This window comes from Ranitomeya variabilis, chromosome 3, assembly GCF_051348905.1.
Source record: "Ranitomeya variabilis isolate aRanVar5 chromosome 3, aRanVar5.hap1, whole genome shotgun sequence".
In the NCBI taxonomy this organism is placed as follows: domain Eukaryota; kingdom Metazoa; phylum Chordata; class Amphibia; order Anura; family Dendrobatidae; genus Ranitomeya; species Ranitomeya variabilis.
This window is the reverse complement of record NC_135234.1, coordinates 50,998,301-51,026,241: the sequence shown is the minus strand read 5'-3', so window position 1 is coordinate 51,026,241 and position 27,941 is coordinate 50,998,301. Positions and strand designations below refer to the sequence as shown.

At 44.2% G+C, this 27,941-nt stretch overlaps 1 protein-coding gene across 2 annotated transcripts in view; it reads left to right on the top strand.

Moving 5' to 3' along the window:
- Positions 1-27,941, top strand: part of USP25 (ubiquitin specific peptidase 25) — a 104,904-nt gene that overhangs the window by 63,330 nt on the left and 13,633 nt on the right. Inside the window, exons 14-20 of one of the 2 annotated variants that reach the window (XM_077294033.1) lie at positions 2,185-2,387; positions 2,956-3,026; positions 6,489-6,717; positions 15,156-15,356; positions 19,176-19,315; positions 22,130-22,243; positions 25,443-25,538. In XM_077294033.1, the coding sequence (XP_077150148.1) occupies positions 2,185-2,387; positions 2,956-3,026; positions 6,489-6,717; positions 15,156-15,356; positions 19,176-19,315; positions 22,130-22,243; positions 25,443-25,538 (1,054 nt within the window). The remainder of the gene's footprint in view (positions 1-2,184; positions 2,388-2,955; positions 3,027-6,488; positions 6,718-15,155; positions 15,357-19,175; positions 19,316-22,129; positions 22,244-25,442; positions 25,539-27,941) is intronic. The other variant, XM_077294032.1, reaches the window with a different exon arrangement.

Sequence of the window (27,941 nt, the reverse complement as noted above, 5' to 3'; positions counted from 1 at the left end):
TAATCAGAAAGAGCCACTTTTTGTTCTCTGTTCTTGTTAATACAAACGTCCTAAATGACTCCTATATATACGCTGCTCAAAAAAATAAAGGGAACACTTAAACATAATATAACTCCCAAGTAAATCAAACTTCTGTGAAACCAAACTGTCCACTTAGGAAGCAACACTGTTGGACAATCAATTTCACATGCTGTTGTGGAAATGGAATAGACAACAGATGGAAATTATTGGCAATTATCAAGACACCCTCAATAAAGGAGTGGTTCTGCAGGTGGGGACCACAGACCACATCTCAGCACCAATGCTTTCTGGCTGGTTTTGATCACTGAATGTTGGTTGTGCTTTCACACTTGTGGTAGCATGAGACGGACTCTACAACCCACACAAGTGGTTCAGGTAGTGCAGCTCATCCAGGATGGCACATCAATGCGAGCTATGGCAAGGAGGTTTGCGGTGTCTGTCAGCGTAGTTTCCAGAGGCTGGAGGTGCTACCAGGAGACAGGCCAGTACACCAGGAGATGTGGAGGGAGCCGTAGGAGGGCAACAATCAACCCAGCAGCAGGACCGCTAACTCAGTCTTTGTGCAAGGAGGAACAGGAGGAGCACTGCCAGAGCCCTGCAAAATGACCTCCAGCAGGCCACAAATGTGCATGTGTCTGCACAAATGGTTAGAAACTGACTCCATGAGGCTGGTCTGAGTGCCCGACGTCCACAGATGGGGGTTGTGCTCACAGCCCAACACCGTGCAGGACCCTTGGAAATTGCCACAGAACACCAGGATTGGCAAACTCACCACTGGCGCCCTGTGCTCTTCACAGATGAAAGCAGGTTCACACTGAACACATGTGACAGAGTCTGGAGATGCCGTGGAGAGCGATCTGCTGCCTGCAACATCCTTCAGCATGACCGGTTTGGCAGTGGGTCAGTAATGGGGTGGGGTGGCATTTTTTTGGAGGGCTGCACAGCCCTCCATGTGCTCACCAGAGGTAGCCTGACTGCCATTATGTACCGAGATGAGATCCTTAGACCCCTTGTGAGACCATATTCTGGTGCAGTTGGCCCTGGGTTCCTCCTAATGCAGGACACTGCCAGACCTCATGTGGCTGGAGTGTGTCAGCAGTTCCTGCAAGATAAAGGCATTGAAGCTATGGACTGGCCCGCCTGTTCCCCTGACCTGAATCCGATTGAACACATCATGGACATCATGTCTCGCACCATCCACCAACGTCACGTTGCATCACAGACTGTCCAGGAGTTGGCGGCTGCTTTAGCCCAGGTCTGGGAAGAGATCCCTCAGGAGACCATCCGCCGCCTTATCAGGAGCATGCCCAGGCGTAGGGAGATCATACAGGCACGTGGAGGCCACACACACTACTGAGCATAATTTCCTTGTTTTGAGGCATTTCCACTGAAGTTGGATCAGCCTGTAATTTGATTTTCCACTTTGATTTTGAGTATTGTTCCAAATCCAGGCCTCCATTGGTTAATAAATTTGATTTCCATTGATTTTTGTGTGATTTTGTTGTCAGAACAAAGTATTCAATGAGAATATTTCATTCATTCAGATCTAGGATGTTATTTGAGTGTTCCCTTTATTTTTTTGAGCAGTGTATATTGAGACAAACCTCCTACTATGACCTTACTGATGCTTTCACGATTGAAATGCATTAAACCCCTCTAGTACATCAGTGCCTGAATTGTATGCTAAGCTGGATCATTGGCAGTCCTTCATCATCTTGTATAGTTTGTAGTAGCAATTGGACTCTGTAACTATGGGATCACTCACTACTATGAGAATCTGTGTGCAAATGAGACAGGCACTAGGCTGCGCAATATTCTTCTTCTCCCCTGATGAATCAAATAGCTCTTGAGAAAATGCGTCAGAAGTGAAAGATGGGAAATTTTTGGACTATGGGTAACATATAGGATGACTGCCTTCCCCTAATCTGAGGATCATTGTTTTGGAACAGCTTGGGTGGTCTGCTAATATTTGGTGCGATTCTTCCATATTTATCTTATATTCCACCATGTGTTGACACATTAGGGTTTGGAATACAGACAATTTTTTTTTTTTTTTTTAAATATGCTCTTGAATGGGAAGTTTTAAAGATTGAATTAATTTCTCTTTCACCTACTTAAATGCTGGGTTCCACACTCTATAATCAACAATTTGCACCTTTCCAGCACAATGGAACATCAGGGGTCGTCTTCATCCGGTGAGACACAAGCCAGCCAGCGCACTGTCATTCACAAACCTTTCACGCAGTCCCGAATCCCTCCGGATTTACCTATGCACCCTGCACCGCGGCACATAACTGACGAGGAGCTGACCGTACTAGAGGGCTGTTTGCATCGATGGAGGACCGAAGTGGAAACTGATACGAGAGGTATGGGGGCCTTTACATTAGCAAATATCATGGGCTAAATATACAAGCCACAGTGGTTAGATCACTAGTCAAGGGCTGCTTTTAAGGAAAATGAAGGTCGATCAAATAAGGTGGGTTTTTTTCTGACCAAGTCTATTTTCTATAACCCATAAGTGACGACCTCGCTATCCAACAACTACTTATTTATGACTTTTTATATTCGATAACTGCTAGAAATAAAAATCTCGGGCCCTAATGATTTCTGCTTTATTTCACATAAGACATCTGGCAAAAGTATTCAACCCTCTGCAAAAAAAAAATTCAGTGTGATATGAATGATAAGCGCCATGTACGATTGCGGCCATTCATTCTTCAGCTGATGTGCCCAAGCGGGTTAGGAGGGCTTCACGTCGGTCCTGTGGATGGGCTGTATTTCTTTATACTCTCTAACATAATCTCTGCTACATATCACAGAATTGTTTCATGATGATAAACTGTGTGCACTAGTAACATTGTAAACTTACTGCCTTCATTATGAGCTGTAAATCTGCCTTTATTTATGTGTTCTGTGTTCACCTTGTGTTTTCAGACTTGCAGGACAGCATAGGTAGAATACACCGGACCATAGAACTTATGTATTCGGACAAGATGATGACACAAGTAAGTTATAATTTCCTACAGAGCAATATGTACGTGTGCGCGTGTAGCCATCTACATAACCACAAGCCCTGTACAACTTTTTATATCCCACAGTCTAATATTTTATGTCAAGTGTGCATTGCTTGTTATGTCAAAGAGACATCTTACCTTGGTCTGTGGTCTGAGCTGAGCAGTAAAGAGGTCATCTTCTTAACGGGAACATGGCACCAGGTTTTCCCATTCTAAACTAAAGCCACCACCTTTATCTGCTCTCTTACTGTAGTCTATAGACCTCCATATAAGCCCTGAACTCCCCCTCTATACGCCGAGCTCATATGTCATTGACTTGATTTTGATGAGCTCACAGGACTGGAGATGCTATTTGGAGATCTAGCCACAAATTTTCAGTGATGTTCAGATCAGAGGACTGTGAGGGCCATTGTAAAACCTCCAGCTTGCGCCTTTTGAGGTAGTCTTTTGTGGATTTTGACGTGTGTTTTGGATCATTATTAGTGATGAGCGAACGTGCTCAGGTAAGGTTTTATAACATCCCGCAACACATGCATTGATTGCCTGTTAGGCAAACCCTGCATGTGTTGCGGCTGTCAAACGGTCGCGACACATGATGGCGCGGGGGACTTGTATTTTTTGAGCACTCCAAAGACACAAAACATGCTCTGATAACCTTATCTGAGCACGCTCGCTCATCACTAATTCGAGCCATCCTCTTTTCAACTTCAGCTTTTTTCACATGGTCTTATGTTTATTGAATACATTATTCCTTCTACCCTTGAAATGTTCTCTGTGTCATTGGCTGCAGCACAGCCCCAAAGCATGATTGATCCACCCCCATGCTTAATGGATGGCGAGATGTTCTTTTCCTGAAATTCTGTGCCCTTTTTTCTCCACCCATAGCTTTGATCATTGTGGCCAAAGAGTTCTATTTTAACCTCATCAGTATACAGGACTTTCCAATATGCATCAGGCTTTTTAGATGTATTTTTGCATACTTCTGACGCTGAATTTTGTGGTGAGGACGCAGGAGAGGTTTTCTTCTGATGACTCTTCCATGAAGGCCATATTTGTACAGTCTCTGAACAGTAGAACAAAGTTCCACAATTCTAGAGTCTGCTAAATGTTTCTGAAGGTCTTTTGCAGTAAAGTGGGTGTTCTGATTTGCCTCTCTAGCAATCCTATGAGCTGCACTCACTGAAATTTTGCTTGGTCTTTCAGACCTTATCTTGACCGCCACTGTTCCTGTTAACTGCCATTTCTTAATTACATTTTGAACTGAGGAAAGGGCAACCTGATAACGCCGTGCTATCTTCTCATAGCCTTCTGTTTTGTGGGCCCCCAAAATTGGAAGAATCCATGGCTGCTGTTTTTTGGCACACGGTTAGAAGAAGCTGAGTTTTATAAAGCTGGGAAATTTGCATCACCTGACCTCTCCTAATGATGGTGAACAAGCCATAACCCTAAGATGCTAATTAAGGCCAGAAACATTGGTCAAAGTTAGCTGAGCACACAAATCTCCAAGGGTGTCCAAACTTTTGCATCGGATGATTTTCCTGTTTGTAATTTTTTAAATGTAAAAGTTGACAAAAAAAATATACATTTATTTATACATGTTTGTATGTATATACACTGTGTTCCAAATTATTATGCAAATAATATTTCCTCCTATTTTCTCTAAATTACCTATCTGAATTGCAGTCATTGTTTTTTTCCAGTCATTTACTATTCTAGTATAATTGCACTGTTTTGGAACAAACTGCCTATGAAAACAGTATCTTTTAAAAAAAAATAAACACTCAAAATGCATGTTCCAAATTATTATGCACAGCAGAGTTTTCAACCTTTTTTATTTTATTTTGAACAAAAAAATGGTCAATTGTGAAGTTATAAGCATTATCGGCTTATTACAAAATGAAATCAAACAGTTTTCAAGTGAAAACTTTATTCTAGGTGATGTTACATTTGCACGTAGGACCCCTTGTTGGAAAGAAGCTTCTGAACTCTCTCGTCCATTGAATTTGTCAGTTTTTGGATGGTTTCTGCTTCAGTTGTTTTGCATGTGGACAGAATCCCCTCCCAGAGCTGTTGCTTAGATGTGAACTGCCTCCCGCCATCATAGACACTCCTTTTGATGATGCTCCAGAGGTTCTCAATGGGGTTGAGGTCAGGGGAAGATGGTGGCCACACCATAAGTTTGTCCTCTTTTATGCCCATAGCAGCCAGAGATGCAGATGTGTTTTTTGCAGCATGAGACGGTGCATTATCATGCATGAAAATGATCTTGCTGTGGAAAGCACGGTTCTTCCTCTTGAACCATGGCAGGAGGGGTTGTTTTAGAAACTCCACATAGATTATGGAGTCCATGTTTACCCCTTCAGGGATCATAAAGGGGCCGACAATCTCTCTCCCCATGATTCCAGCCCAAAACATTACTCCACCTCCTCCTTGTTGGCGCCTTAACCGTGTTTTTATGGAGTGTCCATCAACCAGCCATGTAACTATGTAACTGGAGCCGTTTCTGCTTGTGTGCAGTGGATAGAGGTGGTCGACAGGATGGCTTACGCACAGCTACAAACCTCTGAAGGACCCTGCATCTTGTTGTTCTGGGGACGTTGGAGGCACCAGCAGCTTCAAAAACTTGTCTGCTGCTATGACAAGGCATTTTTGCAGCTGCTCTTTTAACCTTACGCAATTGCCTGTTGGAAAGAGTCCTCAATTTTTCCTTATCACGATGAAGTGTCTTGGCAATGTTGATTGTAGTCATGCCTTGACCTAAATACTCCACAATTTGTTGCTTCTCAGCAGCCGACACATCTTTTTCTTTCCCATTTTGGCAAAAAATGTAGGCTGCGTAATAATGTGGAACAGCCTTCTTAAGTAGTCTTGCCTTTATTTGGACACACCTGCCAAACTAATCTGCAATTGCTTTCAGTGATATAAAGAGCCCTGACACACATCACCATCAATGAGTTTAAATTACAAACAAAAAAATTCTAACCTTATCACTCCTAAACTCTTTCTGCATAATAATTTGGAACACAGTGTATGTATACAGAAGATGTAATGAACATGTCATGTGCCTGCCATCCTCTGTATAATAGTTCTATAAAGTTCTTCGGTAAAATCCAACTTGTTTTACATGGACTGAATCCTTCCTTGTCTACACTGTAAGTCTGTCTCCTCTAGAAGTGTGCGGCTATAGAGGAATCATCTTCAGAGATTAACATCCTACACAAATCCCGAGGAACCTAATTCACTGATTTAGGCAAGAGGCGTAGGCCCATGCGACTTTCAGATTCCATAAAGGCCAGGTCACCATTCCCCTATAACAGTAACATAAGCAATGATTGAATCCTCCATGATCAGTGTGATAGCAGCCATATCTTGCCAGTTGTATATTTTTGTTCTATTTTTTTTTTTTTAACCCAAAATCGGTAAAATCGTTTCATTTTTCTCTCCCCTCCCTAGGTCCCGTACCGGTTGCACGCGGTGTTGGTTCATGAAGGACAAGCGAACGCCGGTCATTACTGGGCGTATATTTTTGATCACAATGAAAAGCGGTGGATGAAATATAACGACATCTCTGTGACGAAATCCTCGTGGGAGGAGCTGGAGCGCGATTCCTTTGGCGGTTATAGGAATGCCAGCGCCTATTGTCTGATGTACATCAATGATGGGGAGCAGCATCTGATACAAGGTGATTATAGCCGATGAACACAACTGGATGTGGATCAAGACTGTGTCTAAAAGGGAACCTGTCGTGCAAAAAACACTATAAACCTGCAGATATAGGGTCAGTCTGAAGGTAAAGAGCATTTATATACTGCCTGGCCATCTTACTGCCAGAACTGCTGCTGGGAGAAAATGAACGTGTATCCGGGGGGCCGCTCAGTTCCAGTCATATGGGCGTAGCGCTAACAGTCATTGCTCACTAGTCTGTGAGCAGCGGCTGCCATCGCTCCCTGGCTCAGTGATTGACATCTCGCTCTGCACAATTGCGATAGAGTATTGTGAACGATCACTGTAATCGCTCCGCGCATGCCTATATGACTGGAAGTGAGCATGAGAGTATAAAACTTTCGTCCTGGTAGCTTTGATTATAGTAAGGTGGCCATGCAAAATTTTAACACTATTTGACCCTATATCTGCAATTAAATAGCACAATGCAACCGGTTTGTAAAATGCGCTTTCATCCAGTGAAATGATCTTTTGGTTCATCATTCTCGACAGCTCATCATCAATTGTAAAATGCATCTGTGTTGGTGAGAACAATGGCACCCTAAGAGCACAGAACAATGTTACAGATCGCTCAGTGGTCGTGCCTGTGCATCCCCCGCTGATCCTCAAAAATTGGGTCCCAAGATGCCCTGTGTCAATGCAGATGAGATATGTGGATGGAGCAGTAATGCAGATTTTCGATCACCACTCCTATGAGCAGTCTATGGAGAAGTGGTCAGACATTTTTACTATAGTGTTAGTGTGGATTCCATGGTGCTGTACATGAGTAGGGGTTACATAAAAATTACAGATATCACTTACAGTAAGCAAACTAACAATTACAGACTGATACAGAGAGGGGAGGACCTTGCCCTTGGGGGCTTACATTCTACAGGATGGTGGTGATGGAGACAATAGGTTGAGGGTTGTAGGAGCTCCGGTGTTGGTGAGGCGGTGGCTCCGGTAGTGGTGAGGAGGCAGCAGGGTCAGTGCAGGCTGTAGGCTTTCCTGAAGAGATGAGTTTTCAGGTTCCGTCTAAAGGATCCGAATGTGGTTGAAAGTCGGACGTGTTGGGGCAGAGAGTTCCAGAGGATGGGGGATATTCGGGAGAAGTCTTGGAGCCGATTGGATGAGGAGCGAAAAACTGTGGAGGAGAGAAGGAGGTCTTGGGAGGACTGGAGATTACTTAAAGGGAAGATATCGGGAGATTAGTTCAGAGATATATGGAGGAGACAGGTTATGGATGGCTTTGTAGGTCAGTATTAGTCATTTGAACTGGATACGCTGAGGGAATGGGAGCCAGTGAAGAGATTTGCAGAGGGGGGAAGCGGAGGAGTAGCGAGGAGAGAGATGAATTAGTCGGGCAGCAGAGTTAAGGATAGACTGGAGAGGTGCAAGGGTGTTAGCAGGGAGGCCACAGAAAAGGATGTTGCAGTAGTCGAGGCTGGAGATGATGAGGGCATGCACAAGCATTTTAGTAGATTGATGGTCGAGGAGATATTTTTGAGCTGGAGGCAACAGGAGGTGGAAAAAGCTTGGATGTGCGGTTTGAAGGATAGGGCAGAGTCAAGGGTTACTCCGAGGCAGCGGACTTCCGGTACGGGGGAGAGCGTGATGTCGTTAATTGCGATAGGTCAGGACAGGAAGATCTATGAGATGGAGGAAAGATGATGAGTTCAGATTTGTCCACGATGAGTTTGAGGAACGAGAGGGGGAGGAGTATATGGCTGATACACTCCGGGATTCTGGACAGCAGAGAGGTGACGTCTGGGCCAGAGAGGTAGATCTGCGTGTCATCAGCATAAAGGTGGTACTGGATTCCATGGGACTTTATGAGTTGTCCCAAGCCAAGTGTATAGACTGAGAAGAGTAGGGGTCCTAGAACAGAGCCTTGGGGGACTCCAACAGAGAGAGGGTGGGATGAGGAGGTAGTGTGGGAGTGGGAGACACTGAAAGTGCTGTTGCAAAGCTATGAGGAGATCCAGGATAGGGCGAGGTCTTTGATGCCAAAGGAGGAGAGGATCTGTAGTAGGAGGCAGTGGTCAACTGTGTCGAAAGCAGAGGACAGGTCTAGAAGGAGTAGTATAGAGTACTGTCCGTTAGCTTTGGCTGTAAGTAGGTTGTTAGTAATATTGGTCAGTGCTGTCTCAGTTGAGTGATGGGGGCAGAAACCAGAATGTAGATTGTCAAAGAGCAAGTTGGATGAGAGGTGGGAGGAAAGTTCAGCATGGACGTGCTGCTCCAGGAGTTTGGAAGCGTATGGGGGCAGCGACATTGGGCGATAGCTGGACATAGCTGTTGGATCGAGGCTTGGCTTTTTAAGGATAGGCGTGATTGTGGCATGTTTGAAAGCAGAAGGGAAGGTGCCAGAAGTTATTGATAGGTTGAAGAGATGGGTTAGAGATGGGATAAGTGTGGTGGTGAGGTTGGGGATGAGATGGGGTCGAGCGCACAGGTGGTGAGGTGCGATTTGAAGAGACAATTAAGCCCTCCTTCAGTGATGTTGGATAGGGAGGTTATGGGGTTTGGGCATTGGTCTGGTATACAAAGGGGTTGAGGTGGTCGAACAATGAAGACTTGCCTTGTTTGGTCGATCTTATTTTTAAAGTGTGTGGCAAAGTCCTCAGCAGAGATGAGGGAGGTTGGAGGGGGCAGTGCGGGGTGGAGGAGGGTGTTAAAGGTTTTGAATAACTGTTTGTGGTTGTAGGATAGGGTAGATACGAGGGTTGTGAAGTAGGCCTGTTTAGTAGAGGTGAGAGCAGATTTGAAAGTGAGTGTTTCCTGTTTCAATGCAATGAAGCCATCTTGCGAATGTGTTTTTTCCAATGCCGCTCTGCAACCCTGGACACTTGCCGGAGCTTTTTAGTGATGTTATTGTGCCAGGGTTGTCTATTGATACGTGGCATTTTAGAAAGCAGTGGCACTAGGTGTTCCCGACACCCCTGGTCCATTGCGAGAGGATGGTTACAGTACCACGAAAGTAGAGATACATGGCCCACCTGTGAGAATGAGGGGCTTATCTTCTGACCGTGGAGAAGCATTGGAGTGTTGATCTTCAGAATTCCTCTGGTGTAAAGTGGTTGTGCAATCAGTAGTGTCACCACGAGTCAACTCATCCAGTAAACCAAAGGGGAAACTCCTATGTGGTAGAGATCCCTTGACTAATGATAATTCCTTTAATGGCTGAGCTTATACACGTAGAAATGTTTTTGCCATATACTGTGATGACTATAAACGAACATGGTATTACTATTTACCCTTGCCAGGTCTAGCACTGGCTGAGACAGCGGTGGAAAATCCAGGGCGATTTTTATTTTTATTAATAACTCACAGGAAATGGCATAAAGTTTTCTTGAAAAAGACAACCCCTTTTAAGGCTATTCAAAGAAGGAACAAAACTTATCATGTCTTCTTCAGATGCCCTCTTTGTTATAGGAGCTTCCCATAATGTCATGGTCACAGGTTTTTCCAGGAATTTCTGCATATATCTGCCGTGTTCATGCTTTAGGCCATGTTCACACAGTGCGTTTTTTACCGCGGAACCGCGGCGGTTTTGCCGCTGCGGTTCCGCAGCTGTTTTCCATGCAGGGTACAGTACACTGTACCCTATGGAAAACAGGACACACTGTGCACATGGTCCGGAAATTTAAAAAAAAAGCCGTGCTGAATAGCTCCCGGAAAAAAGAAGGAGCATGTCAATTCTTCTTCCTGAACCGCAGCGGTTCTGCACCCATAGACCTCCATTGTGAGGTCAAAATCGCAGTAAAACCCGCAGATCAAAAATATATCTGCGGGTTTTACTGCGGTTTGTTGTGCAGAACCGCTGCAGCCGGAAGTGCGGGGAAGCCGGCGGAAGTGCGGGGCCGGAAGTGCGTGGGCGGAGAGACATGGTGGCATACCGGCGCATGGGGATCGTGTCGGCCGTTTGATTGATTTGGTATGTGTGTCTGTGTGTGTGTGTATGTGTGTGTGTATGCGTGTGTGTGTGTCTGTGTGTGTGTGTATGCGTGTGTGTGTGCGTGTCCCCATGCGACGCTAGTGCCACCATTGTGCTAAGTCGCCGTATGGACTACTACTCCCATCCGGTATTAGGATGGGAGAGTTGTCCCTGTGTCCGGCGACTTAGCACAATGGTAAAGTTACACCAAACACCTACACACAATACACATACATGACACACAGTACAGTACATACAACACATAACACAGTATATACTCACCATACACCACACTTGTAGGCGAAGCCCTCGATCCTCCAGGAAAAAATCGCAAAATAATAAACCAAATCCATACTCCCTGTCCGCAGAATCCATAAAACGAGTGTCCCATGCCGATCGGCTGCTCTCCGGCGATACACTGCCAGGAGCGAAGCTCCTAGCAGTGTGTCGCGTACTGTTCCGGAGTTCAATGACTCCGGCGTCTCGGTTAACAGCAGTACAGCTGCGTTGAACTTTCCCACGCAGCACTGCCGTTAAGCGAGAGTGCCGGGGTCAATGACCGCCGGTAAACTCGCTCGCGCATGCGCAGTGACACACCGACAGGAACTATGGCTCCTGTCAGTGTGTTGCTGCATCCGTGGAGAGCAGACATATCTCTGGATGTGTCTGTTCTCCATGGAAAATCTTCGTGGGATACGTGGCACTTAAATACGTGGCACTTAAATACGTGACACGTGTCACTTATACGTGATACGTGTCACTTAAATACGTGACACGTGTCACTTATACGTGATACGTGTCACTTAAATACATGATACGTGTCACTTAAATACGTGGCACGTGGCACTTAAATACGTGGCACTGAAATACGTGATACGTGGCACGTGGCACTGAAATACGTGGCACGTGGCACTGAAATATGTGGCACGTGGCACTTAAATACGTGGCACGTGGCACTGAAATACGTGGCACGTGGCACTGAAATACGTGGCACGTGGCACTTAAATATGTGGCACGTGGCACTTAAATACGTGGCACGTGGCACTGAGATACGTGGCACGTGGCACTTAAATACGTGGCACGTGGCACTGAAATACGTGGCACGTGGCACTGAAATATGTGGCACGTGGCACTTAAATACGTGGCACGTGGCACTGAAATACGTGGCACGTGGCACTTAAATACGTGGCACGTGGCACTTAAATACGTGGCACGTGGCACTGAGATACGTGGCACGTGGCACTTAAATACGTGGCACGTGGCACTAAAATACGTGGCACGTGGCACTTAAATACGTGATACGTGGCACTGAAATACGTGGCACTGAAATACGTGGCACTGAAATACGTGGCACGTGGCACTTAAATACGTGGCACTTAAATACGTGGCACGTGGCACTGAAATACGTGGCACTTAGGCTATGTTCAGATTTGCGTTGTGCGCCGCAGCGTCGGCGCCGCAACACACAACGCAAAGTAAAACGCAGCAAAACGCATGCACAACGCTGCGTTTTGCGCCGCATGCGTCCTTTTTTTGATTGATTTTGGACGCAGCAAAAATGCAACTTGCTGCGTCCTCTGCGCCCGGATGCGTGCGCTGCAGTGACGCATGCGGCGCAAAACGCGGAGCGCTGTCATTCAAAACACGTCCACTCATTTTGGTGTTTAGTCCCAAAATGGAGGATGGAAGAAGAAAAGGGTTGGCCAAGGAAATGACATCATTTCTTTTTTTTTTTTCCCCCACTGCAGTTAAAGCTTTATTTGTGTCAAACACAGACAATTTGCAGAGAAAACTGCATACAAAACGCACAAAAAACCGCACTAAAAAACGCACCAAAAAACGCACCAAAAACGCACCAAAAAACGCACCTGCGTTTTCTGCAGAGACCTGCAGATTCAGTCAGGAAAAAAAAAGGATGGAAATCCTGAACGTGTGAACATAGCCTTATAGTTACAGGGATATACAGGCAAAAATCAAGAAGAATTAAACTGATAGAGGTACATACCGCACATAAGTTTTATTACAGAGAATGCCATACTTCTGGAGCCAGTGTTGGAGATGGACAAATGCCAGTAAAGTTGGCATAAATTCATTTAGGCCGGGATTACACGTTTTGTCATCATAGTTTTCAGATGTTATTTTGTAGTGAGCTGGATTTAAAGCGGAGCTGTCACCAGATGTCAGACTGCAAACTATACAGTTCCTTGAAAAAGTATTCATACCCAGTGAACTTTTCCAAATTTTTTCATATTATACTCAGAAACGTAAGTCTGTTGTATTGGGATTTTATGTGATATACCAACACATCCTAGCAAGTATTTGTGAAGGGTAAAGGAAAAATGATACATGGTTTTTGAATTGTTTTAAAAATATAAATCTGAAAGTCGTGACATGCCTTTTTTTATAGAGCCCCTTGTAGTCTGATACCCCTAAATAAAATCGTAAGCCACCAATTGCCTCCAGATGTCACATAACTGGTATATTTAGACCACCTTTGTGTAATTTATGCGCAGTATAATCACAGCTCACAGCGGTTCTGTGAAGGCTTCAGAGGTTTGTTTGAGAACATTAATGATCAAACAGCATCATGAAAATCAAGGAACACATCAGACAGGTCAGGGATAAAGTTGTGGAGAAGAGTAAAGCCAAGGAACACACCAGGCAGTTCAGGGATAAAGTTGTGGAGAAGAGTAAAGCCAAGGAACACACCAGGCAGGTCAGGGATAAAGTTGTGGAGAAGAGTAAAGCCAAGGAACTCATCAGTCATGTCAGGGATAAAGTTGAGAAGAGTATATCGGTCCTAAAGGGACTTTACACCAGGTGACTGATGACTTGCTGAACTGTAAGCACTTGTTGCAAAGAGTTGGCGTGAGGACAGACACTACTAGTCTCATGAGGACTTTCTTAAAGTGCATTTAGAAGCGCCAGTTTAGGCCCGTCACTGCACATAAGCGAACCCACTTCTAAATGCACCTTAAGAATATAACAAGTGGCACTTTATCTGTCTACATGTGGCCACAGACCATAATGGAGACAGAATATCATTATTTCCCTCTACTGCATGAGTTTGTTGGCAGCATATTCGTTACCGCTGGCGATATGCTCCCAATAATGATTTTTTTATATATATTGGCATAAACAAGCCAATTATCTAATGAACAAGGTAATCTTTAGGGTTATAACTTGCATATCTACATGGGCCAATAAGCATGAAGGAGGATTCCTATGGACACTCATTCTGTAATCATTTATTTGTCTAAATTTCGTGATTACTAAAGGTCCATTTACGCTGCAAGATCGTCCTGTGGAAATAGGCTACTGATCACACGAAGGGGCAGAGCATTTGATCATTGGGAGAAATGAACTTTCGGCTCACCCAAGAGATCGTCATTCTTGCCAGCACGTTATTCTGTGTAACAGGACCTGTGCTGTTGGAATGGTGGCAGCTTATTACAGATTATTCAGTTCGCACCTAAAGAGCGCTCAGCCTGTGCAAACAAGGTGTTAACAGGTTTGCCGGTCGCCAGTCATTTATCTGCCCGTGGTCTGTAAAACTGCGCATCGCGCACTGCAAGTGGACAATTGGATGATCCTGCCCCAAACTTAAGGACACTGTTTTGCCTTGGTTCTACAAACATTTGGAAAAAAATGACACAAGAAAGTTCCTGATATTTTCTGTGTTCAGTAAGCATTTTATGCCTTTTGGGGGGGATAAATTAGGCATGTTGTATGCTAATCTGTTCATCAGAAAAGTAAAGAAAACCTGTAATTGTACCATAATAGAGCCTCCTGGAAGCAGATTAGCGCCCAGCAGTACAAAGGATCCAACATGCTCTATGGTAGATTTGACCCCATCCGGTCGAGGTCGGATTTTTTTTTCCTATTCCAGTCATCCAAGAACTGATTGTCACGTACAGTGAGGGAAATAATATACCCTTAAAATCATAGACTGTTCATGTCTGTCAGTGGGCAAACTTACAAAATCAGCAAGGGATCATAAGGGATAGGGATACTTATTTCCTTCACTATACGCAATTGATAGTTGTTTAAACGCAGAGAAAGTGGAGTTCCATACACAAAGAAAATTTAAGTTTAAAAATAGTACATTTTATTATAAATACTGTTAACAGAATAAATCACAAAATAACACAAGAATAGAACAAAGGCCCTAGTTTAGAAACCAGTAAGTCCCCGGCATAACCAGTAATTTTGTATAGACCGAACCCATGGTACTAGTCTAAGCCACAATAAATCATATAGAATGTATGGCACCCAATCCAGATAGTATGCACATAACATCAGTGTAAGTCAAAACATTGGATGCCCGTAAAGTAGTGCGCATACCCCAAAGGCTGTCGCAGTGTTCGGGGTATGCACTGCTTTACGGGCATACATTCTATATGTATCAGGATGTCTGGACATGATCCCATTTTCTGGTTTTGCACTTAAAAGATCCCTTTTTTTTATTTTTGCCATTCTAGAGGAGTACGACAAGGAGACGGGTCAGGTTCTTACTGGGATGGACACCTTACCCCCTGATTTAAAGGAATTTGTCAAGGAAGACAACAGAAGATTTGAAAAGGAACTTGAAGAATGGGACAAGGAGCAGCTCCGGAAAGCTGAACAAGAGAAGATGCTGCTTGCGCAGAAAACTTTGAAGCCGACTCCATCTTCAGTTCCTGGTATATTAAGCTCAGTCGCTATTTTTTCTTTTCTTTTTCTTTTGTGCCTGTCACTTTATTCTGTAACTAGCTGAAGAGCCCGGCGTTGCCTGGGCATAGTAAATATCTGATATCTGTGGTTAGTTATAGCACCTCACTTCTCTTATTTTCCCATCATGCCTCTCGTTTTCCCCCTCACATCTTTAATTTTCCCCCTCACATCTTTAATTTTCCCCCTCACATCTCTCATTTTCTCCCTCACACCTCTCATTTTCCCCCTCACTCCTCTTATTTTCCCCCTCACTCCTCTCATTCCCCCCTAACACTTGTCATTTCGACCTCACATCTGTCATTTTCCGATCACTCCACTATTTTCCCTCACTCCTCTCATTTTGCACTCACACCTTTTCATTTTCACCTCACACCTCTCATTTTCCCCTCAGTATATACATGTTTGTCATCTCCCTTATATATAGTATACACCTGTATGTCATCTCCTGTATCTAGTATATACCTGTGTGTCATCTCCTCCTGCATATAGTGTATGCCTGTGTGTCATCTCCCCTGTATATAGTATATATATGTATGTCATCTCCCCTGTATATAGTATATACGTGTCATCTCCTGTATATAGTATATACCTGTGTGTCATCTCCCCTGTATATAGTATATACCTGTGTGTCATCTCCTCCTGTATATAGTATATATCTGTGTCATCTCCTCCTGTATATAGTATATATCTGTGTGTTATCTCCTCCTGTATATAGTATATACCTGTGTGTCATCTCCTCCTGTATATAGTATATATCTGTGTCATCTCCTCCTGTATATAGTATATATCTGTGTGTTATCGCCTCCTGTATATAGTATATACCTGTGTGTCATCTCCTCCTGTATATAGTATATATCTGTGTGTCATCTCCTCCTGTATATAGTATATATGTGTGTCATCTCCCCTGTATATAGTATATATCTGTGTGTCATCTCCTCCTGTATATAGTATATATCTGTGTGTCATCTCCTTCTGTATATAGTATATATGTGTGTCATCTCCTCCTGTATATAGTATATACCTGTGTGTCATCTCCTCCTGTATATAGTATATATCTGTGTGTCATCTCCTCCTGTATATAGTATATACCTGTATGTCATCTCCTCCTGTATGTAGTATATACCTGTGTCATCTCCTCCTGTCTATAGTATATACGTGTGTCATCTCCCCTGTATATAGTATATACCTGTGTCATCTCCCCTGTAAATAGTATATACCTGTGTGTCATCTCCTCCTGTATATAGTATGTACCTGTATGTCATCTCCTCCTGTATATAGTATATATCTGTGTCATCTCCTCCTGTATATAGTATATATCTGTGTGTCCTCTCCTTCTGTATATAGTATATACCTGTGTGTCATCTTCTCCTGTATATAGTATATACCTGTGTGTCATCTCCTCCTGTATATAGTATATATCTGTATGTCATCTCCTCCTGTATTAGACCTCGTTCACACGTTATTTGGTCAGTATTTTTACCTCAGTATTTGTAAGCTAAATTGGCAGCCTGATAAATCCCCAGCCAACAGTAAGCCCACCCCCCTGGCAGTATATATTAGCTCACACATACACATAATAGACTGGTCATGTGACTGACAGCTGCCGGATTCCTATATGGTACAGTTGTTGCTCTTGTAGTTTGTCTGCTTATTAATCAGATTTTTATTTTTGAAGGATAATACCAGACTTGTGTGTGTTTTAGGGCGAGTTTCGTGTGTCAAGTTGTGTGTGTTGAGTTGCGTGTGGCGACATGCATGTAGCGACTTTTGTGAGATGAGTTTTGTGTGGTGACATGCGTGTAGCAACTTTTTGTGTGTCGAGTTGTATGTGACAGGTTAGTGTAGCAAGTTGTGTGCAGCAAGTTGTGTGCGTGGCGAGTTTTGAGTATGTGCAAGTTTTGTGTGAGGCAACTTTTGCATGTGTTGCAACTTTTGTGCATGTGGCAATTTTTCCGTGTGGCGAGTTTTGAGCTGCGACTTTTGTGTTTCGACTTTTATGTGGCGAGGTTGGTGTATGTGTGGTGAAATGTGTGCTGAAGGTGGTATATGTGTTCAAGCACGTGGTAGTGTGTGGCGCATTTTGTGTGTGTTCATATCCCCGTGTGTGGTGAGTATCCCATATCGGGGCCCCATCTTAGCAACTGTACAGTATATACTCTTTGGCGCCATCACTCTCACTCTTTAAGTCCCCCTTGTTCACATCTGGCAGCTGTTAATTTGCCTCCAACACTTTTCCTTTCACTTTTTCCCCATTATGTAGATAGGGGCAAAATTGTTTGGTGAATTGGAACGCGCGGGGTTAAAATTTCACCTCACAACATAGCCTATGACGCTCTCGGGGTCCAGACGTGTGACTGTGCAAAATTTTGTGGCTGTAGCTGCGACGGTGCAGATGCCAATCCCGGACATACACACACACATATACACACACATATACACACACACATATACATACACACACACACACATATATATACACACACACACACATATACACATACACACACACACATACACACACACACATACACACACACATACACATACACACACATATACACATACACACACACATACACATACACACACATACACACACATACACACACATACACACACACACACACACACACACACATACACACACACACATACACATACACACACATACACACACACACACACATACACACACACACACACACACACACACATTCAGATTTATATATTAGATAGCAAATGTTCCTATAACCTGTATAATCTATACATGGCAGCAAGTGACTAGACAGAGCAAGCGTGTCACAAGTGTGTGAGCGGTCTTCCGTAGGTTATCCTTTGGTTTGGCTATTGATGTGTTATTTGTGCTCATCCGACCAACAGAAACCACAACGATCAGTAAGACTGCGACTTTTTATACAGTATTCTTGTTGAGTGGGGTAACGCCTATAGATCGGAGGCCTCATTGAATAGGCAGTCAATGTTTATTCCTGGTAAATCTTTCTTACTTCCTTATTCAACCATCTGACTGTGAAGGCTTCTGTCCATTTCCATGTAATTCTCTTATGTAGGAATTGACTGTCCCATTAAGAAACTTTATTTGAATTAGCGGGTGCATCTGTAGTACCCGGCCGCGGCCACTATAGAAATTATGGAGCTGTTGTGCTACTATTATTTTTAATATATATATTTATATTTATTTTTTTAATTTGATTAGAGGGTTTGATAAAGCAGATTTTCGATACAAAATCACAATAAAACAAATTGAGTGGATCTTGGATCTGATGAGGCTGGTGAACTATTGTGAAAACTGTCAGAAGGGCTTAATCTTTGTCCACCTAGCCAAGTAGACCGCTCCTCAGTGTACTTCCTCTCCAGCACTCCTTACAACCACTCAGTACAATCTGCTGCTCTCTGTCAAAGTGGTCCTGCAGAGATTAAATATACTTGGACTGATGAGCAACTATTCTAATGTAGGTTTTCAGAGTAAGTACACCAGTCTAATCAAGACTAAGAAATCTATTTATTTATTGTATGCAGTTTGTATGGGAAATAAACACATCACCGAGTGAAAAGCCTGCCATCATTCAGCTGTAATCTGCAGGGGAACCTGGAAACAAGTGTTCAGTTTCTCTGTAGTGCCCCTAATGAAATATTACATGGTGCCCATTACAATCCATGAATTCCCTGTAATGCATAATGTGCGGAGTCCGTCATACTAATTGATGGAGATTGCAGTTACTTAGATTATCAGGACATACATTTACATGTACATTTGTGCCCCTACCTAGCCCCTCAGAAAGATCCTGAGTACATGGAGCAACCCACCAGAGCCGAGCTGACTACCGAGATAAAAGAAGAAACCACTAGTGCAATCACCCAGGCCGTCACGGAGTCTGAAGACAAAGGTCCGGAGGCTGTCCTGCAAACGGTTAGAGGACCATTCATCGTTTTCCTTTTACTTCTGTATTTCCTTTTAATGCCTTGGTGGTCACTGATCTGTAGCGCTCAGTATATGCAGGCATCTCTCTAACCAGCTGGAGATACTGACCGGTCAGTGTTGTAGAACCGGAGGTTTCTCCCTGACCAGCTGGAGATACTGACCGGTCAGTGTTGTAGAACAGCAAGCTTCTCTGTAACCAGCTGAAGATACTGACCGGTCAGTGTTGTAGAACATCAGGCTTCTCCATAACCAGCTGAAGATACTGACTGGTCAGTGTTGTAGAACCGGAGGCTTCTCCATAACCAGCTGGAGATACTGACCTGTCAGTGTTGTAGAACAGCAAGCTTCTCTGTAACCAACTGAAGATACAGACCAGTCAGTGTTGTAGAACATCAGGCTTCTCCATAACCAGCTGAAGATACTGACTGGTCAGTGTTGTAGAACATCAGGCTATTCCGTAACCAGCTGAAGCTACTGACCGGTCAGTGTTGTAGAACAGCAGGCTTCTCCATAACCAGCTGAAGATACTGACCGGTCAGTGTTGTAGATCATCAGGCTTCTCTTTGACCAGCTGAAGATACTGACCGGTCAGTGTTGTAGAACAGCAGGCTTCTCTTTGTCCAGCTGAAGCTACTGACCGGTCAGTGTTGTAGAACATCAAGCTTCTCTGTAACCAGCTGAAGCTACTGACCGGTCAGTGTTGTAGAACAGCAAGCTTCTCTGTAACCTGCTGAAGATACTGACCGGTCAGTGTTGTAGAACAGCAGGCTTCTCTGTAACCTGCTGAAGATACTGACCGGTCAGTGTTGTAGAACATCAGGCTTCTCCGTAACCTGCTGAAGATACTGACCGGTCAGTGTTGTAGAATAGCAGACTGATACTTCTTCTTAGTTTTGCTCTTAAAGACTAAGCACATGGAAAACCTGAAAATGTATTTGTTCTGTTGACCCAAAAGGACATTTGACCTTTAAAGGAATATTCCTTTCTCCAAGATCACATCCCAATATGTAGTAGGTGTAATAATAATGATGATCACCAGTTAGAAATGTGTAGTTCTTCTGATTCACTGTTGCTTACCCCATGTGCAGGGCATTGCCGTAGGTTAGGTGTCCATGGTTACGACCACTCATATAGTGACAGTTATAGGTTAGTGGTCGTAACCATGGACACCTAAGCTAACACAGTGCTCTGCACATGGGGTAAGTGACATAGCGAATCAGAAGAACTATACTATATTTCTAATTGGAGGTATTTGCTAATAATATTATTGTTACACCTACTAGATTTTAGGATAGGATCTTGGAGATGGGAAGTTAAAGGGAACCTGTCACCCCGTTTTTTGAAGATGAGCTAAAAATAGCGTTAAATAGGGGCAGAGCTGGGCGTTACATTAGTGTCTTTGTGTGCCTTTATTACCCACCTATGCTGCTGAAATACCTTTGTAAAGTCGCCGTTTTCTGCTGTCACTCACGCTGGTCTGGTCATATGGGCGTGGTGGCAGCGCTGTTTCTCCCCCAGATCAGGCTCATCATTACGTTGGTGGCGTAGTGGTGTGCGCATGTCCAACAGAGAATATCCACTGCCCAGGAGATGAAAAAGAGCGCGATCTGCGCTATTCAGCCGTTTACCGGTGGGCGCGGCCATCTTTCCTGTGGCCGCGCGTGTGCAGATGGAGCGCTCTGCTGCCTGGGGCTTCAGGAAAATGGCCGCGGGATTCCACGCGTGCGCAGATGGAGATCGCGGCGGCCATTTTCCTGAAGCCCCGGGCAGCAGAGCGCTCCATCTGCGCACGCGCGGCCACAGAAAGATGGCCGCGCTCACCGGTAAACGGCTGAATAGCGCAGATCGCGCTGTTTTTCATCTCCTGGAGAGTGGATATTCTCTTTGGACATGCGCACACCACTACGCCACCAACGGAATGATGAGCAGGATTCTGGGGCAGAAACAGCGCATTCACCACGCCCATAGGACCAGACCAGCGTGAGTGACAGCAGAAAACGGCGACTTTACAAAGGTATTTCAGCTGCATAGGTGGGTAATAAAGGCACACAAAGACACTAATGTAACGCCCAGCTCTGCCCCTATTTAACGCTATTTTTAGCTCATCTTCAAAAAACGGGGTGACAGGTTCCCTTTAAACTCACAATTGTCCAGGAAGCTAGGAATAGGGAGCTGTTTGATTGGCTTTGCCATTAGTCTTGTATTAGGGACATGATAAAAAATTTTCACGAATATTTCACAATTATGTATAAATACATATTTATACAAACTTATTGAATACTTATATTCTATTTATATGTTACATTTTCACTGGGAAGATAAAGCATTGTATATATATATATATATATATATATATATATTGATATTAAATTTGGGTAAGTCTGGTTGTACCTCTCAAGTAGATGATGATCGAAACAGTTAAATAATTTTGGACCAAGTGCAGATTAATTTCATTTATAGAATTCTATTTAATTCCATATTTACTGGCGTAATAATAATAGATGCCAATTGACGTTAGAAAGCCCGCAGGCCGTGTTTGGCATTGCATTCCATGAAATATGATGACCCAGCTGCAATACCAAACACGGCCCGTGGTCAAGTGGTGGCGCTGATTCTGAAATAAATTTTTCTACAACCTTTTTAGTGGTAATATCCTAACATACGTAATACACAGTGCCTTCGATTGTATGTGATATGTCCATAAGAGCCAAGTGTCTCAATCTGTGTACAATGGGGAAGGGTTTTTGCGCTGAACATGTTAACATAGCTAACTTTGTATTCCCATAATCTCTTTCTCTGCAGCCCTCTGATAACACCCCAGTCTCGACAGCTCCTAGCCAGCGAGTTGTGGAGGTGGCCATCCCTCACATAGGCACTTTTGTTATTGAGTCAGAGGAGGGGGGTTATGACGATGAGGTACCATTTATTATTTCATTTCGGCTGCAGGGCGCCCCTTTGTGCCATCTCTTCCCTCCCCCTGGCGCTTTTTGTTTTGCTGCTTGACTCACTCTTCCACTGTGGCATGCCAACCAAATCTCAACTAATATGGCACCAGCATTTGCTAATCATCAGGCATTGCTCATGTGGGTGCTAGGAATACGTTTGTGTGCATGCATCATGCCAACGAGGGACACTGGGTTCTGCTTGGGGTGATGATTATTAACATTCTCCTTTTTTAATGTTGGTGTAATTGTTCCTACCCTACACAAGAGAATACCAGTGCAATAACCAGTTTGTGTCTCCGTTTTCCAACCCACAATGAATCTTAGATCTCTGGGGTTCAGACTCCCTTATATAGCGCCATTAATTCCGCAGCACTTTTACAGACATTATCATCACTGTCCCCATTGGGGCTCACAAGCTAGATTCCCTATCAATATGTTTTTGGGGTGTGGGAGGAAACCAGAGAACGGAGAAACCCTACGGGAACACTGGGAGAACAGACAAACTCCTCGCAGATGTTGTCCATGGTGGGATTTGAACCCAGGACCTCAGCGCTGCACAATAGTAGGGCTTCAGAAGCCATGCAATATTATGTATGCACATCGAGTCCTGCCATTATTACCAATGGGTATTGCGTGTAAAGATCTCTAGAAAAAAAGTGATGAGAAGTCCCAGCGTGGACAACACTGTTCGGTTTCCCAAGACATGAGAAGGGAATGTGTTTGGCAAGAACTGGGGAAAAAGTAATAATAATGCTAGACATTGGTGTGAAGGTAAGAAACCTGGGTGTGGGAGGGAGGGAATAAAGTAAAAAAATATATAGCTGTCGTGTGGGCCAAGGATGGGACAGGGTGGTGTGTAAGCCCCTGCTTTGGCCATCAAGATTGCACTCTTGAGTGAACATGGATTGTCCGTCTTGTGGCTAAAGGCCCAACGTCTGCAGCTTGAATATGAATGCACCCAACTTCCCTACCGACCACTATCGGCTTCACACAGTATTGGTATAGAGGGTGATTTGGAGGTAGTATAATATGGGGGAAATTGTATCATTCCCCCTACTCCAATTTTTTATCTCAAGAAAGATGCAAAAAATGGTTTTGTGTCGGCCATGGCACACTTCAACTTATCAAATGTACTCCAATGTACCGGCTCCTAGATGGCCTAGATCACATTTTCTGGTAAACGGACAGCCCAAACATGCACCGTATTGAATAAATTTGGCGTATCTATGTATAAAAACCCAGTCTTGGACATTTCCTCCAATGCCGTTGTGATTGAACAATATCCAACGTGTGGTACATTTAATTTACCATTATCTTCCCTTATATTTTACATTCTGAAGTCGTATTTGTACATTTGTGCCTAAAGTTTTGTGAACTTTTTACGGTAGTTGTGGTTCTTGCTTCTGTTATTGGCCGGTTTAGATATAATATAAAGTTATGTCCACACGGTTTTAGATGTCTAGTTTGAAGATTTCACCCTGCACAAGTAGAGGAGGCATTTCATAGGGCAACACCATTAGGAAAATAAATACCGTTTTTGCCAAAGAAAAAAAAAAAAGAAGGTGATTCCCGAGCGGGGTGGTGCTATAGACAAAACAACCACTGGTGCAATCAAGATGAAGTGTAGTTTTCATTGGACCAACTATCTTACGGAGGCTCGTAGCGATCGATAGTGAATAGTGACAGAAGATATGGAAAAGAGGTAGTTCTTGGAGTTGGCACAATCTCCAGAAATGGATGGATAGATAGCTTTAATAAGAAGCTTCAAATTACATGTTGTTTTCAAATGGTTCTCCTTCATTGGGCGAATTACATCTGCTTTATTTGACCTGACTGATCAGCTGGACCGCCTCTAAAAACACCTTATAATTTGAAGCATCTTAAAGTGGTTGCCTGGTGAAAACAAGTTATCACCTATACATGTGGCAGGTGATAATTTACTAATTGGTGGGGGGTCTGAGCTTTGGGACCCGAACAGATTATCAGAAGGCTGCTGGTTGGGTTGAACTCCTGACCGCTGCTTCATCCATTCTCTATGGGGCTGCCGGGAATGGTCAAGTGCAGAGCTCAACAGCTCCGTAGGGAATTAGTGCAGCTGTCAAGCAGATCAGTGCTGGTCCCAGTGGTCAGAACCCCATAGGATAGGGGAGAACTTGTTTTTACTAGCTGAACCCATCAATAAAGTCATGAAACCATTTAGCCTCTCTCCATTGTTGGGGTTTGCACTTTTTTGAGGAACCTCTTTTCCATATCATGTCTACGTTCTGCACTGTGGCTTAGGATTTGTAGGTCCTACAGATGAGACTACGATTGGCCCGAATCTGACTGATCAATTTTCAGATCAGTCAGATCTCTCGAATGAACGATCCAACCATCAACACACCAAAGTAAACCGGCCAGTTTGTGGAGCCCTGATCGGCATTTTTGGCCGCTAAATACCTCAAATCTCTTTATGTGGAAACACTTGAAGGATGAGGTGTATATTAGAAATATGATCCTTTCCCTAATTGTTTACGATGGGGAAGAGTTTTACGGACGAATGGATCCCCTATTAAATAGCAAAAAACTATAGTGACCTACATTTTTGTTAACTCTCATATTCTAGTATTGTGCAGCTGGGTGTGTATCCCACTTTGGCGCTTGCAGTGTTTTTGCTATGGCAAAACTTTTGGGGAAAAAATGTACTGTAATGGGGGATATTTATGAAATGATCTTCGTTGCCCATAGCAACCAATCATGGCACAACTTTAATTTCCTATTCTGATGATGAAAAATGATAGCTGTTCCTTAGTTGCCGTGGGCAACAGACAGATTTTTTTGTTTGTTTGTTTTTAGACGGACTTTATAAATCTGCCCCATATTTACTGCATACAATCATATTGTCAGACTATTGCCTCTCCTTCCTGGATGGTCATGTTCTACGTTTATTTTCTGGTTAATGCTCTGAGGGCCTTGTACTGCATGTGTCTGCCTGCTGCGACTGCCATTGATATTTTGCCCCCCCAATCACCTCTCTCATTCATCTCCATTAACATTGTCTGGTGCACTGCAAGCAAACGGTCACCCATAGATGCATGCGGCCACTCGCTTATCCGTGTTTTATTTCTGCACGCTTATGATCTATTTCACTAATATATGATGATCATTAAAACTTGAATCCTCTGTGGCAGGTCATGATGACCCCAAACATGCAAGGCATTATCATGGCCATAGGTAAATCCAGGAATGTGTATGACAGGTGTGGGCCCGAGGCGGGGTTCTTTAAGGTACAGACTATACTCATGTTCTCATTTGTCGGCGGCATCCTGTTTTTTTGTGTCTTGAATATTCATGTTGCATTGTCTCTCATAGTAAAGTGTGTATTTTGTGCTCATAGATTACACATCGCATTATCAGATATTTTGGAGACCCATTAAATGCAACCGGATATAATCTGCCTCAGCCTTGAGCTATGTAATGAACGACAGACTAGTTGCTAGGGAAGTCCTGCCTGACAACCTTAAGACTCGTTGTTAGACAGTGTATACCTAGCAACCAGGGTGTCAGACGTGAATTGGACTGATGGGCTGCATTGGCAAAGTAGGGGGCACTAGTCGCTGAATCTGGGTAAACAATGAAGGGGGTACAATCACGACTAGCTCATACAGCGCTCATTGGAGAGTCTGGACTAGCTCATACAGCACTCGGAGAGTCAAGACTAGCTCATACAGCACTCGGAGAGTCAGGACTAGCTCATACAGCACTCGGAGAGTCGGGACTAGCTCATACAGCACTCGGAGAGTCAGGACTAGCTCATACAGCACTCGGAGAGTCAAGACTAGCTCATACAGCACTCGGAGAGTCAGGACTAGCTCATACAGCACTCGGAGAGTCAGGACTAGCTCATACAGCACTTGGAGAGTCAGGACTAGCTCATACAGCACTTGGAGAGTCAGGACTAGCTCATACAGCACTTGGAGAGTCAGGACTAGCTCATACAGCACTCGTTGGAGAGGCGCGACTAGCTCACGTAGCACTCGTTGGAGAGTCAGGACTAGCTCATACAGCACTCGTTGGAGAGTCACGACTAGCTCATACAGCACTTGTTGGAGAGGAGCGACTAGCTCACACAGCACTCGGAGGAGAGGCGCGACTAGCTCATACAGCACTAGTTGGAGAGTCACAACTACCTCATACAGCACTTGTTGAAGAGTCAGGACTAGCTCACACAGCGCTTGTTGGAGAGGAGCGACTAGCTCACACAGCACTCGGAGAGTCACGACTAGCTCATACAGCACTTGTTGGAGAGTCACGACTAGCTCATACAGCACTTGTTGGAGAGTCACGACTAGCTCATACAGCACTTGTTGGAGAGGGGCGACTAGCTCACACAGCACTCGGAGGAGAGGCGCGACTAGCTCACGCAGCACTCGTTGGAGAGTCAGGACTAGCTCATACAGCACTAGTTGGAGAGTCACGACTACCTCATACAGCACTTGTTGAAGAGTCAGGACTAGCTCATACAGCACTTGTTGGAGAGTTCGGACTAGCTCATACAGCACTTGTTGGAGAGTCACGACTAGCTCATACAGCACTTGTTGGAGAGTCAGGACTAGCTCATACAGCACTTGTTGGAGAGTTAGGACTAGCTCATACAGCACTTGTTGGAGAGTTAGGACTAGCTCGTACAGCACTTGTTGGAGAGTCACGACTAGCTCATACAGCACTTGTTGGAGAGTCACGACTAGCTCATACAGCACTTGTTGGAGAGTCACGACTAGCTCATACAGCACTTGTTGGAGAGTCACGACTAGCTCATGCAGCACTTGTTGGAGAGTCACGACTAGCTCATACAGCACTTGTTGGAGAGTTAGGACTAGCTCATACAGCACTTGTTGGAGAGTTAGGACTAGCTCGTACAGCACTTGTTGGAGAGTCACGACTAGCTCATACAGCACTTGTTGGAGAGTCACGACTAGCTCATACAGCACTTGTTGGAGAGTCACGACTAGCTCATGCAGCACTTGTTGGAGAGTCACGACTAGCTCATGCAGCACTTGTTGGAGAGTCACGACTAGCTCACACAGCACTTGTTGGAGAGGAGCGACTAGCTCACACAGCACTCGGAGAGTCAGGACTAGCTCACACAGCACTTGTTGGAGAGTCACAACTAGCTCATACAGCACTTGTTGGAGAGGTGCGACTAGCTCATGCAGCACTCGGAGAGTCAGGACTAGCCCAGACAGCACTCGTTGGGAGAGTCAGGACTAGCTCATACGGCTGGTTTTGGAAGGTGGATCCACACCAGTCAGATATTGATGATCCTTCCCAAACATCTAGCCTTTTAAAAAGGGATTTTCACTATATTTTGCCTAAACCTTGTTTGCCCCAGTGGGTGTAAATAAATACAAATCCCCTGTACTCTGAAGAGCGCCAATATGCCGCTTTCGCATCTGCCTGACACCCCACCATTGGATTGCCAGCATAAATAAATAGCAGAGGAAGCCGTGTGATGGATGCAGCCAACCGGCGGGTATTTTATTGCACCCTGCTAGTCCATAGAACATACCTCACCTGTCTGCATGGGAGCTGCATGCTCATCACAGTGAGCGATGTAGAGTGCATATGTCACCAGATTTTACGATGCAAACTGCATATATTACTAAATGGCTTTCCTAGGACATAGATAC